This window comes from Chiloscyllium punctatum, chromosome 13 (genome assembly GCF_047496795.1).
Source record: "Chiloscyllium punctatum isolate Juve2018m chromosome 13, sChiPun1.3, whole genome shotgun sequence".
Classification (NCBI taxonomy): Eukaryota; Metazoa; Chordata; class Chondrichthyes; order Orectolobiformes; family Hemiscylliidae; genus Chiloscyllium; species Chiloscyllium punctatum.
The window spans coordinates 106914395-106930050 of NC_092751.1; the positions used below are offsets into that span (position 1 = coordinate 106914395).

General features: G+C 40.8%; 1 protein-coding gene across 3 annotated transcripts in view; it reads right to left on the reverse strand.

Moving 5' to 3' along the window:
* The window catches only part of macroh2a2 (macroH2A.2 histone), a 44483-nt gene extending 29124 nt beyond the window's left edge, over positions 1–15359 (reverse strand). For 2 of the 3 annotated variants that reach the window (XM_072583565.1, XM_072583563.1), the window contains exons 1-4: positions 15237–15359; positions 2162–2371; positions 1889–1995; positions 903–1115 (exon numbers count right to left, since the gene is read on the reverse strand). In XM_072583565.1, the coding sequence (XP_072439666.1) occupies positions 903–1115; positions 1889–1995; positions 2162–2333 (492 nt within the window). In that variant the 5' untranslated portion in view covers positions 2334–2371; positions 15237–15359. Of the gene's footprint in view, positions 1–902; positions 1116–1888; positions 1996–2161; positions 2372–14569; positions 14700–15236 lie in introns of those variants that run through there. The other variant, XM_072583564.1, reaches the window with a different exon arrangement.
* Positions 15360–15656: the final 297 nt, after the last annotated feature.

Below are 15656 nucleotides of genomic sequence, written 5' to 3' on the forward strand. Positions count from 1 at the left end.
ATCTCTGCCTGCTTTTTTAAAATTCCATCATAGAATGGGTGCCACTAGCTAGAATTCTCCCATTTCTATGGGTGCGTAGTCACATGTAGGCCAGATCAAGTAAAAGTGATTGATTTTGTTCCCTAAAAGGACATCAGTGAATGAGATAGATTTTTACGATAATTAACAATGGTTATCTTAGCCACCACTTGGCTAACACAGCATTCCAAATTCTTGTTGAATTTAAATTTCACCATCTCCCATGTCTCCAGATCATTAGCCTGGGGCTCTGGATTACTAGCCCAGTGACGTTATGATTATGTTGCTGCTTTCCATTAATACTAGGTATAGATATTGCAATAGATAAGTAGTCTAACTACCTGAAGAATGCTTACTGCTGGATTAATGGTGTTAGAAGTTTGGTCATTAAAGAGAGTTTGCTAAGCTGATGCAGCAATCTTTCCTTACTATTTTTAAAAATCAAGTAAAACTACAAGTTTTTATTAATTGACGAGTTACCCTAATTTTGGAGAATGAATTTTTAAACTAGATAACATTGTATTCATCCAGATTCATTTTGTTAATAACCTTCACTTTCAAATTTAAAATTATCCTTGAAGGCAAATGAATATAATTTTGGAAGCAAAGTATCAGGACCTACCACACAACTTTCCCAAATTTAAGGGAAATGCAAGATCAAAGCCCAAGATTAAAAATAAAATTCCAAGGCCTGGGTGAATTTGAGCTTCAAAAGTTACATACTTTTAAAAGGATATTTCATGAAACACAAGATTAAAGTTATAATATCTAATAATGGTTACCAATTACTAGTTCTGCACAGCTATACACAATTTTACCTCTACCATGAGCGCAGCTCCCTGTCTGGTACAATAAGCAAAACACTTTTTAAGGTGCATACTTACTTTTCTGACTGATTTGGGTTTTGCAGCTTTTTTGATGGATGCTTTCTTGACAGATTTTTTGATGGGAGAAGTCTTTGTTTTTTTTGCTTTCTTTTCTGATGGTGTAGAAAGAATGGTTTCTACTTTACTTCTGGAACCACGTTTCTTTGCCAAAAGTTCAGGATGAATTCTAGGCAGCACACCACCACTTGCAATTGTTACTCCTCTCAGTAGCTACAGGCACAAAGTAACAGCAGTTTCAAATATAGCATATTTTGCCTGGGTGTGCAATTATAGATCTTTGTTAAAAATGTTGTTACATTGTAAAATTATTAGAACAAAATGCACTTAAAACAGTAGATTACGAATTCTGGGTTGAATTTTTTAGGTCAACACAACAACATTTAGTTCTAGTTCATGAAGCAGCACTATTGTAACTTTAGTGCACAAAACAAGATGCAAATTTAATTTATATGCAGGATGAAGTGGGAACTGTGTCTGATACTTCCAAAGCAAGCTAATATAACATCTAGGATTCGCAGTTTTAGATTCACATTTTAAATAGTTGCATTAATTGTAGCCAATCTATTTGTGAATTGGAAAATTAACTTCTGAAACACTTGATATAGAATAAGTCAGTATACTGTCGTTCTTCTTGCTTTGATAACCTATTAACTTGAAAAGCTAAATTTACATTTTATTTAAATTCAGAATGCCTCCATGTAGGGTCTGAATCTCTTCATACGAAAACAGTAATACGACGTAACCGGTTTCCAGCCCCAACACTGAGTATGACAATTCAAGATCATTCTCCATCAGCCCTGCCGCAACCAATAGCAATAACAATCTTGCTATTCCCAATTCCATTTTTCTTTCTTTGTGTCCCTTCATTACTCCCTTATTTCAAATTGTTTTTTTCTCTCTCTTCCCCCCCCTCGGATGCTGTCTCACCCAAATATTTCTCATTTTCAGAATCTGGAGTGTTTTGCTTTTATGACAAACCTTACCTGATTTAGTTCTTCATCATTTGCCACTGCCAGTAGAATATGTCTTGGAGTTATTCTGCTCTTCTTGTTATCTCTTGCTGCATTTCCAGCCAATTCCAGGATTTCAGCTGCAACAATACCACATTTTTCAGCTTAAAGGGGTCAGAGAAAGTAATACCACAACTTTTATCTGTAGATTCAAAATCATGGTCACCTAAATTAAGGGGTTTCTGAAACTTTTTCCTTACAAATAGTCTTTTTACATCTAAACTTTGACAGTTTTTTTCTTTTTACCTGCTAGATACTCTATGACTGCTGCCAAGTAAACAGGTGCTCCCATTCCAATACGGTATTTGAAGGTCGCTTTCCGCAAATATCGCATCATCCTACCAACAGGAAATATTACCCCTGCTCTGGCTGAGCGTGATAACTTGGTCATCTTCTTTTTTCCACTTCGGGCTGACATCTTGTATGTGGAGTCAGAATATTAAACCAACTGTGGATCTAAACAAAGGCCATAATTAGTTATTTAGACATCCACGCATGCAGCATAGCACCAAGAATGTATACTTGCCCTATCACAGACATACTGACTCTTACAATTAGACAAAACATAGTGGCCTAGCCTACACCCTTAGCATTAACTTTTTTTAAATGAAATTGAGAATCTCACTTTAAACACCTCTCCTGGTCTCCCATCTTCCACCCTTAATGACGACTATGCCCTATCCCAAATCACAGGAAGTCCAATTTACCCATCAAGTCTACTTGGTAAATGAGTTACGATGATTCAAAGTCCACCACAGTCTTGATTTTTCAATTCTCGCCCTGATATTGAAATCACTGTGTAGCCTCCATCTCTTATTGGAACTGTACAGCACGAGTACTGCATGTTCTCTGAAAGATGTAGCAAAAGGAACGTGTCTCATCTGAACCTAACTGGATGCCTAACAATGAATGGATCAAGTTACATATTACAAAGAGCATTTCAGCATTTCATTACACTGCAGTAGAGTCCATCAAATTAAATATAAGCAACATTTTGTCTGGAAGATTATGTCCTTTAAGGGAACCAGCCAAAAATTTGGTCCACTGCATTTGTCCCACAAACAGATGCAACCATATGATTAATCTCCTCCTGCACTTCAACTTTAACCTTTCACAAAGAACAATACAGCACAAGAACAGGCCTTTTGGCCCTCCAAGCCTGCACGCACACATTTTACCCTTCCATACTAAAACGGTCTTCATTTATAGGTTCCATATCTCTCTATTCCCTTTCTATTTGTATTTGTCCAGATGTTTCTTGAATGCTGCTATTGTGTCTGCTTTCACCACCTCTGGCAGCATGTTTCAGGCACTCACCATTTTTGTGTAAAATGCTTGCCTCTCACATCTCAAACTTTCTTCCCCTGCACCTTGAACCTGTGTCCCCTAATAATTGACCCCTCCATACAGAGAACAAGCCTCTTACATTCCACTAGCTATGCCAGTCACAATCTTAAACCTTGTGATCGCTTCTCAATCTCCTACATCCCAATGAAAACAAACCCAGTCTATCTAACAATTATAGCAAAAATCCCTCATACCAGACAACCTGATACCATGTAACGTTACTTTGTGTACCCATTCTGCTATGAGGGACCTTGTCAAAGGTTTTACTGAAATCCACGTAGACAATATCAACCACTTTTCCTTCAATCATCTTCATTGAGTTTTTTTTGAGGTGACAATCAAGTCAGTGTGTCCCCACACAACCATGCTGTCTATTGCTAATAAGTCCATTTGCTTCTAAATGCGCATAGATCTTGTCCCCGAGAATCTTTTCCAAGCTTTTACACGCTTATGGTGCAACAGTAGCGCATTGGACTCCAGATCAGAGGCTCGCTCTGTTCGAATGCAAGTGAGTTCCCTGAATGTTTTGGAGATGTGTAAAAACATTAGGGTTGCTGTGGTGGGTGATTTTAACTTCCCCAAAATTGACTGAGACTTGCTTCGTACTTGGGGCTTGGATGGGTGCAGAATTTGTAAGGACCATTCAAGATCTTGATATATCACGTAAACTGTCTAACCAGAGAAAGAGTTATACTGGACCTGGTTTTAGGAAATGAGCCTGGCCAGATGAGTGAAGTTTCAGTGGGGGAGCATTTTGAAGTAGTGACCATAGTACCATGAGTTTTAAGATTCTCATAGGTAGGGATAACAGCAGTCCTCTTAAAATGGGGGGGGGGGGGGAAGGTAACTTATAATAATAAGCAGGGACTGGAGGAAAAAGTGATGCTTTCACACTATCCTTTATTTCATTATTGTCCAAAAACCCAGTTTCAGTCTTGCATATATGGAAGGACCGAATATCCATAGTTCCCTCAGGTAGAGAATTCCAAAGATTGAAAGCTATTTCTTGTTTCAGTGCTAAGCTAATCTGCTTCCCTGGCAGTATGAACTTTAATTCTAGACCTCCAACTACAGGAAAGCAGCCTCTCAGCAACTATACTGTCAAGCACTCATAGGTTTTTTTTAAAAGACCTTTTATTCTATGGGAGGCAGAACTGTATTATAATGTGGCTACGAATTCAGAATTGCAGACAATGGTGGTGGTGTTGGGGGGGGGGGGGGGGGGAAAGAGTGGGTGAAGAGAACAAAACTGGAAGAATTGCAGATGCTGGAAATCAGAAACAAATTGTTGGAACTGCAAGCAATTACAGAAAGCCGAGTAGGTCTGGTAACATTCGTGGAGAGAAATCAGTTAACATTTTGGGCCCAGTGACCTTCAGAAATATTCTCGAGACAAGGGGTTAAATCCCACCATAGTACATCTGGAATACAAAGTTAACCTGATGGTGACCATGTAACACAGTCAACTGTTATAAAAAGAAAATCCTAAACCACTTTAAATAAGAAATTCTGCCATCCTTACCTCACCTGGCCCACATGTAGCTCCAGATACACAGCAATGTGTTGATTCTTAACTACTTTCTGGGCAATTATGGATGGACAATAAATGCTTAACCATCCAGCAACACCTACATCCCTGAACAAATAAGAAAATAAAAATCCTGAATAATTAGCCCATTCCTGGAGGTTTTGTAGCACAATGGGCAACATCAACCCCTCTGAGGTGGACTGTTTGGGTGCAAGCCCCACTTCAGGGGCTATTTGCCATAGAAGACATTTCCAATATGGCCAAATAATGTTAGATTATGTTTCTTGACATTTTTACACAATTGATGCAACTGCAATACACCAACTTCTGTGAACAGCCTAAATTTATTCAGTACAGAGGAACCTTAATTATCTGAATATCAATTATCCAAATTTTGGATTATTTGAAGATCTCAAGGTCCTGATAGAAACCTTACATCAAACAGGTGTTTCAACACTGATCACGTCTTTTGTTAACAATGATTAAAAATGAACTCTGCTAACTGAAATGCTGTTGAGAACAGTCCTGGACATCGATAGGAGCGCAGGCACCGTCTCAAAATGTCTGACTGACATCCTTCTCTCTCTCTCTCCATACTTTCTCTGCAATTCTACACAAGAGTGTACCCTAAACCTCCCTCCCCCAGATAATCTCTCCAACATTGCCCTGTACAGGGCAAAGGTGGAACCTGTCAAAACGTTGCAGTACAATTATGTATTTGGCTGCATGTGTATGCTATTTTGAGACTCACCAACTCCCCCACCCTCCAAAGACTTCAGAAAACTCTTGAGCTCCAGAAGGGAGGCATTGAGTCAATTAACCGAATGAAATAATGCCTGCCCATCTTGTTCGGATAATCAAGGTTCCTCTGTACAAGCTTTTGGAGGAACCCTTAACACTCTTCACAGGGCTTGCAAAGCAGTGTCAAGAAATCTCTCTGCACAAGGGAACAGTCTTCCCTTTTAGATCACCATCAGTAATGCTCACAAGACAACCCCCTGCTACTCCCCCTTGCCGCATGCCACTCAAGACACAATGTAGTGATTTGATTGTTTCCGGAAACAATGTGATTAGATCATTCCTTAATAGCAAGATCTGGTGTAAATCTTTTTTTAACTGCAGGGTATTGTTAGATTCTTAACTGCAATGGTCTTATTCTTTCTGAATGGTAGGAGCTGGCTATGTTAATGGATTCTGAATTGTAGGAGATGGCAATTTTAATTTTTACATTCTGCCTGCTAGACAGGGGAACATACCACACTCTCCCCAAGACATCCAATTTCTTGCAGATCAGCAGAACAAATTTAACACCTTTAACATCTCTGTGACAAATCCTTGCAATTTGCCCATGACAGGCAATAAGAGCAGGAATGTCTCATGGTTAACCTCTTTAAGCTATAGCCTCTGCTGACAAACTAGCAAACTATTGCAGGGGGAAAAAAGCTATAGAAACATAAGTAAGGGCATGTTTTGCCGACCATGTACACCACTAAATTTAGCAACGCCTCTCAGTTCACATCAATTACTTCTCACATGGAAATCTTTGCTTCAGTGCGTTACAATCAAGGTACGCTTATTGTTCATTACAGGAGGCCACAACTGCCCAGACTTTGGATTTAATTCCCTCAATAATAGAATTTCCACCCTAATGGTTTTGTAGATCTACCTACAGCACCTGGACTGCAGCACTTCAAGAAGGCAGTCAAGGGGTTCCAATTGTATAAATCAGGTTTCAGTAGATGAGCTGAGGCAGGGATCCAACAGGGGGGTATTATTGAGATGGAAATAATGATCACATAAAAGGTGTGATCAGAAGCTCCACCCAGAGCAAAATGACACCAAATATGCTATTACGGACCAGACCAAATACCCTCAAAATATATAAAGATAATTATAAAATAAAACATTAGGTTAAGTGTAACATACTGCATTCCAGATTAAATTTGATTAGTCAAACTACTCAACATAAAGCAAAACACTTTTTTACACTACAGTTAAAATACAGACAATAAAATGAAAATAAGAATTGTCTGAACTGTAACCCTATGGAAATGCATGACAAAATAATGGTTATATTAACTAATTAACTGTTCCAATATAGTAACATCCCATAAACAGACCCTTGGCAAAGGCAAATTCGGTAAAATAGATGGTGTCCCACTCAATTCAAGCAGCAGGAACAGAACCCAGCTTTTAGCTGGAAAGGAGAGAGGAATAAGAGCTTCCACATCCAGCTTCAAGACCTTAGCAACTGCTGAAAGCTAAACCTAAGAATCCTGGTTCTGTGGGAGCTTGATCCCGCGTACTCATGCTGCTTCCGGTTTTCAACATTTTAAAGCCAAAATAAAAAGCCTCAAGCTGTTTACTTAATTTGCTTTGGAACAGACTCTGAACTTCTGTCTCAACTTTTCTTCATTTAAAAAAAGGACAAAATACACCTCTTAAAAAGCAACAGTATCATCACAGTGCCAACATTAGTTTTTTGATCAAGGTTGCAGTTGCCACTGTTCAATATTAGTGAGTTTTGAGAAGATTTGTAACTTAGGTTGAGGTTCTGGATGTAGGTTTGCTCACTGACCTGGGAGGTTCATTTCCAGATGTTTCGTCACCCTACTAGGTAACATCTTCAGTAGTGTACATGATTCCTGCTTTCTGTTTATATGTTTGGGTTGGTGATGTTTTTTCCTGCGGCGGTGTCATTTCCTGTTCTTTTTCTCAGGGGGTGGTAGATGGGGTCTAATACAATGTGTTTGTTGATAGACTTCCGGTTGGAATGCCATGCTTCTAGGAATTCTCATGCATGCCTCTGTTTGGCTTGTCCTAAGATGGATATGTTGTCCCTGTCGAAGTGGTGTCTTTCCTTAACTGTATGTAAGGATACTAGTGAGAGAGGGTCATGTTGTTTTGTGGCTAGTTGGTGTTCATGTATCCTGGTGGCTAGTTTTCTGCTTGCTTGTCCAATGTAGTGTTCAGTTCTTGCACGGTATTTTGTAAACTACATTAGTTTTGCTTGTTGTCTGTATAGGGTCTTTCAAGTTCATTAGCTGCTGTTTTAAGTGTGTTGGTGGGCTACCATGTTGCCAAGGGGTCTGAGTAGTCTGGCAGTCATTTCTGAGATTTCTGATGTAGGGGAGAGTGGCTAGGATTTCTGGACGTGTTTTGTCAACTTGTTTGGGTTTGTTGCTGAGAAATCGGCAGACTGTGTTCATTGGGTACCCATTCTTTTTGAATACACGGTATAGGTGATTTTCTTCTGCTCTGCATAGTTCCTCTGTGCTGCCACGTGTGTTGGTTCGTTGAAATAATGTTCTGATGAAGCTTAGTTTGTGGATGTTGGGATGATTACTTCTGTAGTTCAACATTAGGTCGCATGTGTTTTCCTATAAATGCTGGCTTGAAGTTGCCCATTGGCTGTTTGCTCTACTGTGACATCTAGGAATGGCAGTTTGTTGTTGTTTTCCTCCACTTTAGTGAGTTTTAGGCGAATAAATTGGTGGCCTTGAAGGTTTCCTCTAATTTATTTTGTTTAGTGATGACAGAAGTGTCATCCACGTAGCGGACCCAAAGCTTAGGTTGGATGGTTGGCAGAGCTGTTTGTTCGAGTCTCTGCATTACTGCCTCTGCTAAGAACCCAGATGTCAGAGATCCCATGGTTGTTCCATTGGTTTGTCTGTTGAAGGTAAAGTGTGTGGTAAGGCATAGGTTCAGTAGCTTGACAATACTGTCCTTGCTGATGAAGTTAGTGGTGTTTGGTTTATGTGTCTTTGGGTCTTCTAATAGTGTAGTCAGTGTTTCCTTGGCCAGATTAATGTTGATTGATGTAAACAATCACCTGACAATCAATCTGCAGATAAAGGACGCTTGACAGTCATTCTAAATCGAAGAGATTACACTGAAAAAGCAAACACATTACTTACAGATACCAACATTTACCAACAAGTGGCGACAGACCCAATCCCACAACTAGAGAACCAAATCACATCCTAACTCAAAAAACTTCAGAAATCTAGAGAAATAAATAAGACCAACTTCCAAAAATGAATCCAGACGGATCCAATACACCACGCTTCTATGGATTACCCAAAATTCACAAATCAGGAGCCCCCCTCAGACTTAGTCTGGCTACCTGGAACACCAATTTACAGATTAGCCAAGGAGCTACACCAAAGACTAAAATACTTAACAGAAGACTCACGCCACTCCACCCAAGAATTCCTGAAGACCAAAGACTCGAAGATAGAAGAGGATGAAATAATGGTCTCCTTTGATGTAACAGCCCTGTTTACATCAATCAACATTAACCTGGCCAAGGAAACACTGACTACACTATTAGAAGACCCAAAGACACATAAACCAAACACCACTAACTTCATCAGCAAGGACAGTATCGTCAAGCTACTGGACCTATGCCTTACCACACACTTCACCTTCAACAGACAAACCAATGGAACAACCATGGGATCTCCGATATCTGGGTTCTTAGCAGAGGCAGTAATGCAGAGACTCGAACAAACAGCTCTGCCAACCATCCAACCTAAGCTTTGGGTCCGCTACGTGGATGACACTTCTGTCATCACTAAACAAAATAAATTAGAGGAAACCTTCAAGGCCACCAATAATACCCTTTATTCGCCTAAAACTCACTAAAGTGGAGGAAAACAACAACAAACTGCCATTCCTAGATGTCACAGTAGAGCAAACAGCCAATGGGCAACTTCAAGCCAGCATTTATAGGAAAACACACATGACCTAATGTTGAACTACAGAAGTAATCATCCCAACATCCACAAACTAAGCTTCATCAGAACATTATTTCAACGAGCCAACACACACTGCAGCGCAGATGAACTATGCAGAGCAGAAGAAAATCACCTATACTGTGTATTCAAAAAGAATGGGTACCCAATGAACACAGTCTGCCGATTTCTCAGCAACAAACCCAAACAAGTTGACAAAACACATCCAGAAATCCTAGCCACTCTCCCCTACATCAAAGAAATCTCAGAAATGACTGCCAGACTACTCCGACCCCTTGGCAACATGGTAACCCACCAACACACTTAAAACAGCAGCTAATGAACTTGAAAGACCCTATACAGACAACAAGCAAAACTAATGTAGTTTACAAAATACCGTGCAAGAATTGTAACAAACACTACACTGGACAAACAGGCAGAAAACTAGCCACCAGGATACATGAACACCAACTAGCCACAAAACAACATGACCCTCTCTCACTAATATCCTTACATACAGTTAAGGAAAGACACCACTTCGACAGGGACAACATATCCATCTTAGGACAAGCCAAACAAGACAAGCACGAGAATTCCTAGAAGCATGGCATTCCAACCGGAAGTCTTTCAACTAACACATCGAGTTAGTCCCCATCTACCACCCCCTGAGAAAAAGAACAGGAAATGACAACACCGCCGGAAAAAATATCACCAACCCAAAGAAACTCAAATATATAAACAGAAAGCAGGAATCATGTACACTGCTTCCCTGGAGGCCCACTGAAGAGGTTACCTAGTAGGGTGACAAAGCATCTGGAAATGAACCTCCCAGCTCAACGAGCAAACTTACATCCATTGTTCAATATTCCAAGAGTGTTATTTCATTTGCCATATCATACAGTATACTCTAAACCTTACTATGAATACTTATTATTTTCTAAGAACCTTCAACTTTATACAGAAAGTACATCATTTCAAACAGTTTCTCCTAATCCACTGATCTTGTTTTAACTCAAGTAGTTTTTGTCCAATCTCATGTTGAATTCATTCAAACCCTTCTCCACAATACCAGCTAACCTGACCACAAATATTTTAAAATTTTGTTCATGGGATAGAAGTATTGCTGACAACAATTATTTGTTATTCACCCCAAATCACCCTCTCATACTGCCATGGTTCATCTGGTGTAGGTACAGTATGGTTCTTTTTTTTGGGGGGGGGGGGGGGGGGAAGAGGGGTTAAGATTTTTGACTGCTGTCATGAAGGAACAGCAACTTGGTTCCAAGTCAGGATGTCATGTAATCTTTCCATTCTTTTGCTGTTCATGTCTTTCTATGTGGTAGAAATTGTTTATCAGGAAGCTGTTGAACAGGAACTTGACTGCCTTGCTGCTGTGCAGATAAAGTGGAAAAAGCACAGTTCAGGCTGCATCTCAGGAGAGTCAACATTTCTGCCTCAGAAGCTGCTTGACTAGCTGTGCTTTTTCTAGGCCTAGACTTTATCTACTCCGATTCTCCAGCATCTGCGGCTCTCACTATCTCCTACTTGCTGCACTGCATTTTGTAAATGGTACACACTGTTACCCCACCCCCAGTGCACCAGTGGTGGAAGGCATGATTGCTAAGTTGGTGTATAGGATACTGACAAAGAGGACTGCTTTTTCCTGGATGGTTTTGAGCTTCATGAATGTTGTCAGCACTGCACTCATCCAGGCAAATGCAAATTATTCCAATCACATGCCTGACTCAAGTCTTGTCAAATGGTGAAAAGTATTTGCGGAGTCATTGGTTGAGTTTGTTGCTGTAGAATTTCCAGTTGTCCTGCTTTTATAGCCACAATATCGATATGGTTGATCTAGTGTAGGTTCTGGTCAATGACAACCCCAGTATGTTAGAGTATTCAGCAACAGCAATACCACAAAACATCACAGTTCAGTTCTATTTGACCTTCTCCTTGAATAAGTTCTTTCCTTCCCCAAGATCTGTTACTCCTACTGTTACAAATGCACAGCAAGGGGAGTAAGAGATTACTGTGTTCAAGGCACTTTTTAAATTTCTCTCAAGCCTGACCAGGATCTTTAACTTCCTTCTCATATTGTTGGCTCTGACACACGTCACAAATTTGGCCCTTCCCCTTCAACTCCACCCACTACCAGTGTGGAATTATACCGATTAAATGAAATATACTCTGGGAAATCAACTTCATACTTGGTACTCAAGAAACAAGAACTTTCAACCACAGAATGGTACAGCAAAGCCCAGATCATGGTTGACTTTTTTTACTTTCCTCCATAGCCTGACAAACTCTTCAAGTATTTATGAAATTCTCACAATTCAGAATAAATCACAGATTGGCTTTCTGTGCAGTAACCATTCAGCCTACTGAGTCAGTCTGCTCCTTGAACAGCAATTTGATTAGTCCCACTCACCACTCTTCGAAGGAGCCTTTTAACCAGAGATACACTCACTGACACTATTAAACTTCCACATTTTCATACAAAAAGTATTTCTGGACTGCAAGAGTAAACAATTCCCCCCCCCCCATTTATCCAAACTAATCGCATAAACCACAATAAGTTGCAAACTAAAAGAAATAAACCAAAAACATAAAAAGCTTAAGCACAGATTTAAAACAAACTTGGATGGAACAGCAAGCGATTCAGCCCGTATCCGTGCTGGCTCTCCTTAGAGCAACCCAAACAGTCCCATCTCCTGCCACTCTACTCCATAACCCTGGAAGCTTAATTCACTCAAGCGCCTATCCAATTTCTGACATCAGTAGCAGTCTGTATTCTTAACACCATCACCTTCATAAGGAAGTGAGTTCCAGCTCTTTACCACTCATTTAAAACAATACTTCCTTCCATTTCACAGCCTTGCCTAAATCCGTGTACCCAGAAATATGTGCACTATCAGCCCCATAAGAGAGGCATAGGAAATAAGCAAGAGGCTATTCAGCTTCTTTAGCCTATACTACGATTCAACTAGAGCATGTTTGAACTTCCCTAATAACATTTTCCTGCTATATCCCCATATCCTTAGATGACTATCTAAAGAGAAAATATATTGATCACGATATTAGAATATACTTAAAGACTGAGCCTAACAGCCCTCTGGGTACAGATGCCCAAAGGAAAAAAGCACTTTGAGTAAAGAAATTCCTCTTCATCTCAGGCATAAATGACGTACCTTATTCAAAGACGGTCTCTCTGGTTCTATACTTGCTCCCCTTCCTGGCTGCAGCCAAGGAATAGATCCTTCTTGCATTTACGAGTGTTAAGAATTTTGTGTTTCACTATCACCTTTCATTCTTCTATCCCGGACGAGCCCCTGTTTTTGGGCGGCACGGTGGCACAGTGGTTAGCACTGCTGCCTCACAGCGCCAGAGACCCGGGTTCAATTCCCGCCTCAGGCGACTGACTGTGTGGAGTTTGCACATTCTCCCCGTGTCTGCGTGGGTTTCCTCCGGTGTGCTCCGGTTTCCTCCCACAGTCCAAAGATGTGCAGGTCAGGTGAATTGGCTATCCTAAATTGCCCGTAGTGTAGGTAAGGGGTAGATGTAGGGGTATGGGTGGGTTGCGCTTCGGCGGGGCGGTGTGGACTTGTTGGTCCGAAGGGCCTGTTTCCACACTGTAAGTAATCTAATCTAATCTAAAAAAAACTAAACTCTTGGATACCAGACCCAATCATCTCAATGACAAAATCCCACTCTGATGATCTTGCACACCTCTCCCAGATTTGCCCTCAAGCTCCAAACAGTAGGACCCAGCCCACCAACCTAACAAAAAAGGTAGAGAATGAGCAAAATTGTTGTCACACCACGTCTCCAACTGAACAGAACTGGTATAACGCAACATTTAAAATGACTAGGTTTTGAAGAAAAAAGGCTGGAAAGCTACTTAAAAACATTCCTCCTCCAAGTGTCTTCAACCTAATAGGTATGAATGAATACTTTTTTTAAAAAGTTTAAATAAAAAGAGAGTAGGAACAGCAACAACACCCTTTCACACCTTCAGTCTGGTATCAGAGGTACAAAAGTATGTTTTCAAAGATAAGCTCAAATAAAGGGTAAGGAACAGCTAACAACATTCTATCCCCACGTACCCACTCCTTCAACGTAAAAAAAAAGATAGAAATTTATATTTTAAATGACTTCAATCAAAAAAAGATAGAGAATGACAAACATTCTACCTTCTCCAACTTAATACATGTTGTGAATCTATAATTTAAAAGATTAGCTCAAAGGTAGTGAACAATTAACATTCCACCCCTAGCTTCAACAACATAATGCAACAGGTATGAATTTATATTGAAAATGAAGCTGTTTAAAAGAGAGTAGTGAAGGCCAATATTCCACGTCCCAGCTTCAACAATCCAACACAACAGGTATGAATCCATCATTTTAAACGTTATTTAAGAGGGTAAAGAACAGCCCTTCACCCCAGCTTCTTTAACCTAATACTTCAGGTATAAAATCTATATTTTTAGAAAACTCGAAGCAGAGCAAATTCATCTCGTTTACATGCTTACACCCAGATTTGGAAAAGACCAAACACGCTCTTCTCCCCACAGTCTAAGATCACAGGTTTAACTCCACATTTTTAAAAAAAGTTAGGATTAGAAATAAAAAAAGCCAAGCACCTCGTCTATTCCCCACCCAACTTTTCCAACCTGACACGTATGAACAAATCAATTTTTCTTTGTTTAAAAACTAATACAATAGAGGCAAATGCCCACAACCACCTCTCCCGCATTCCCCCAAACCACAGGTACATGTTTTTTTTAAATGTTAGGGTTAGAAAAATGCAAAAACAATCCCTCATTCCCTTCCCATCCTATCGCCTCCACAATAAACGATCTTGAGGTGCTGGGCCAAACAAAGGGAGAGCGCCTGGTTTAAATTCCGAACTTTCAACCGACCGGCTCGCGCTCGAATTCAAACCGTCACCGCGAGCGCCGCTCAACCGCCATCGGCCGCGGGACGGAGCCAGCACAGGCCTCACTGAGGCCCCCCTCACACCGATAGTGTGGGGAAACCTTTTACCCGCCGCCTTCCTCCTCTTCACACCGCGGCATTCCCCGTCAGTAAGAGCGTCAACTCTACACGCGTTTTGATTTTGTTTTTTAATTCACGGTTCGACACTGGGCTATTTCCTTCTTGTTTTATGGTGGCGGCTGTGGTGGTAGTTGTGCAGAAGGCGGCCAGTCATCGTCTACCAACGGCGGGAAAAGGTAGGGGAGGGGGGTTGCTAATAATCGACAAAAATTAAACGAACTCCGTTCACGCTCGTCGTACACATAGCTCTCCATTTAACTGCGTTTCTAGCCATTTTTAAAACCTCGAGGCCTAGAACAGAATATACACAAAAAAGGCCAAACGCTTCTCGCCGCAGCAAAACAAAACGTTCATCGCCTTGCAGATGCAATGACTTATCTTGAGATATAAAATCTCCTCTAGCATTTCTTCGCGTTGTTTTAGTATTTTAAAACTCCGATTTTAATGAGGGGGGGGGGGGGGCGGGGGAAATCGACCCACCTGGTACCCGAGTCTCAGTAACCGTGTCTCTTTTTACCCCCTACCGTTTGTGCATTTTGTTATAAATATGTATGTACATTATAAACTTTCTGGCGGTTAGACAAGATTCTTCGATTGCAACTGAACCCGGTGTGCTTTTATTGTATTAATATAGATGTATGTATTTGGCACTCACCTCCTGCTCTAAACGGCAGTGGTGCTTGCAGCTCGTGTTCCCTCCTGTGTTAATCCTGTAGATACAACAGGAAGGGGAAGCTCGCTCGCTCTCTGTCTGTCTCTGGCAACCCGTTTGAAAATACAAACGCAGCCTATCAGCAAGGGGAAATCACCAGAGGAGGGGAGGATAGGTTAACAGCAGCCAGAAAGGAAAAGCACAAGTCTCTCCAGCTTAGAGAGAAAAATAATTGAAACGAACCGTTGGCACATGTTTCCTCCTCATAAGCCACCACCACCACCACATCCCTGTCCCTTGCAAAACAAAAAGTTGTGCACGTTCTCACCTGCCCCAGTGCCAGACACAAGTAGTAACCCTCCCTATCCCTCATAGTATCCCCCATTCCTCTGTTCCTTTCCATCGTTAATCTGTGTAGACAAA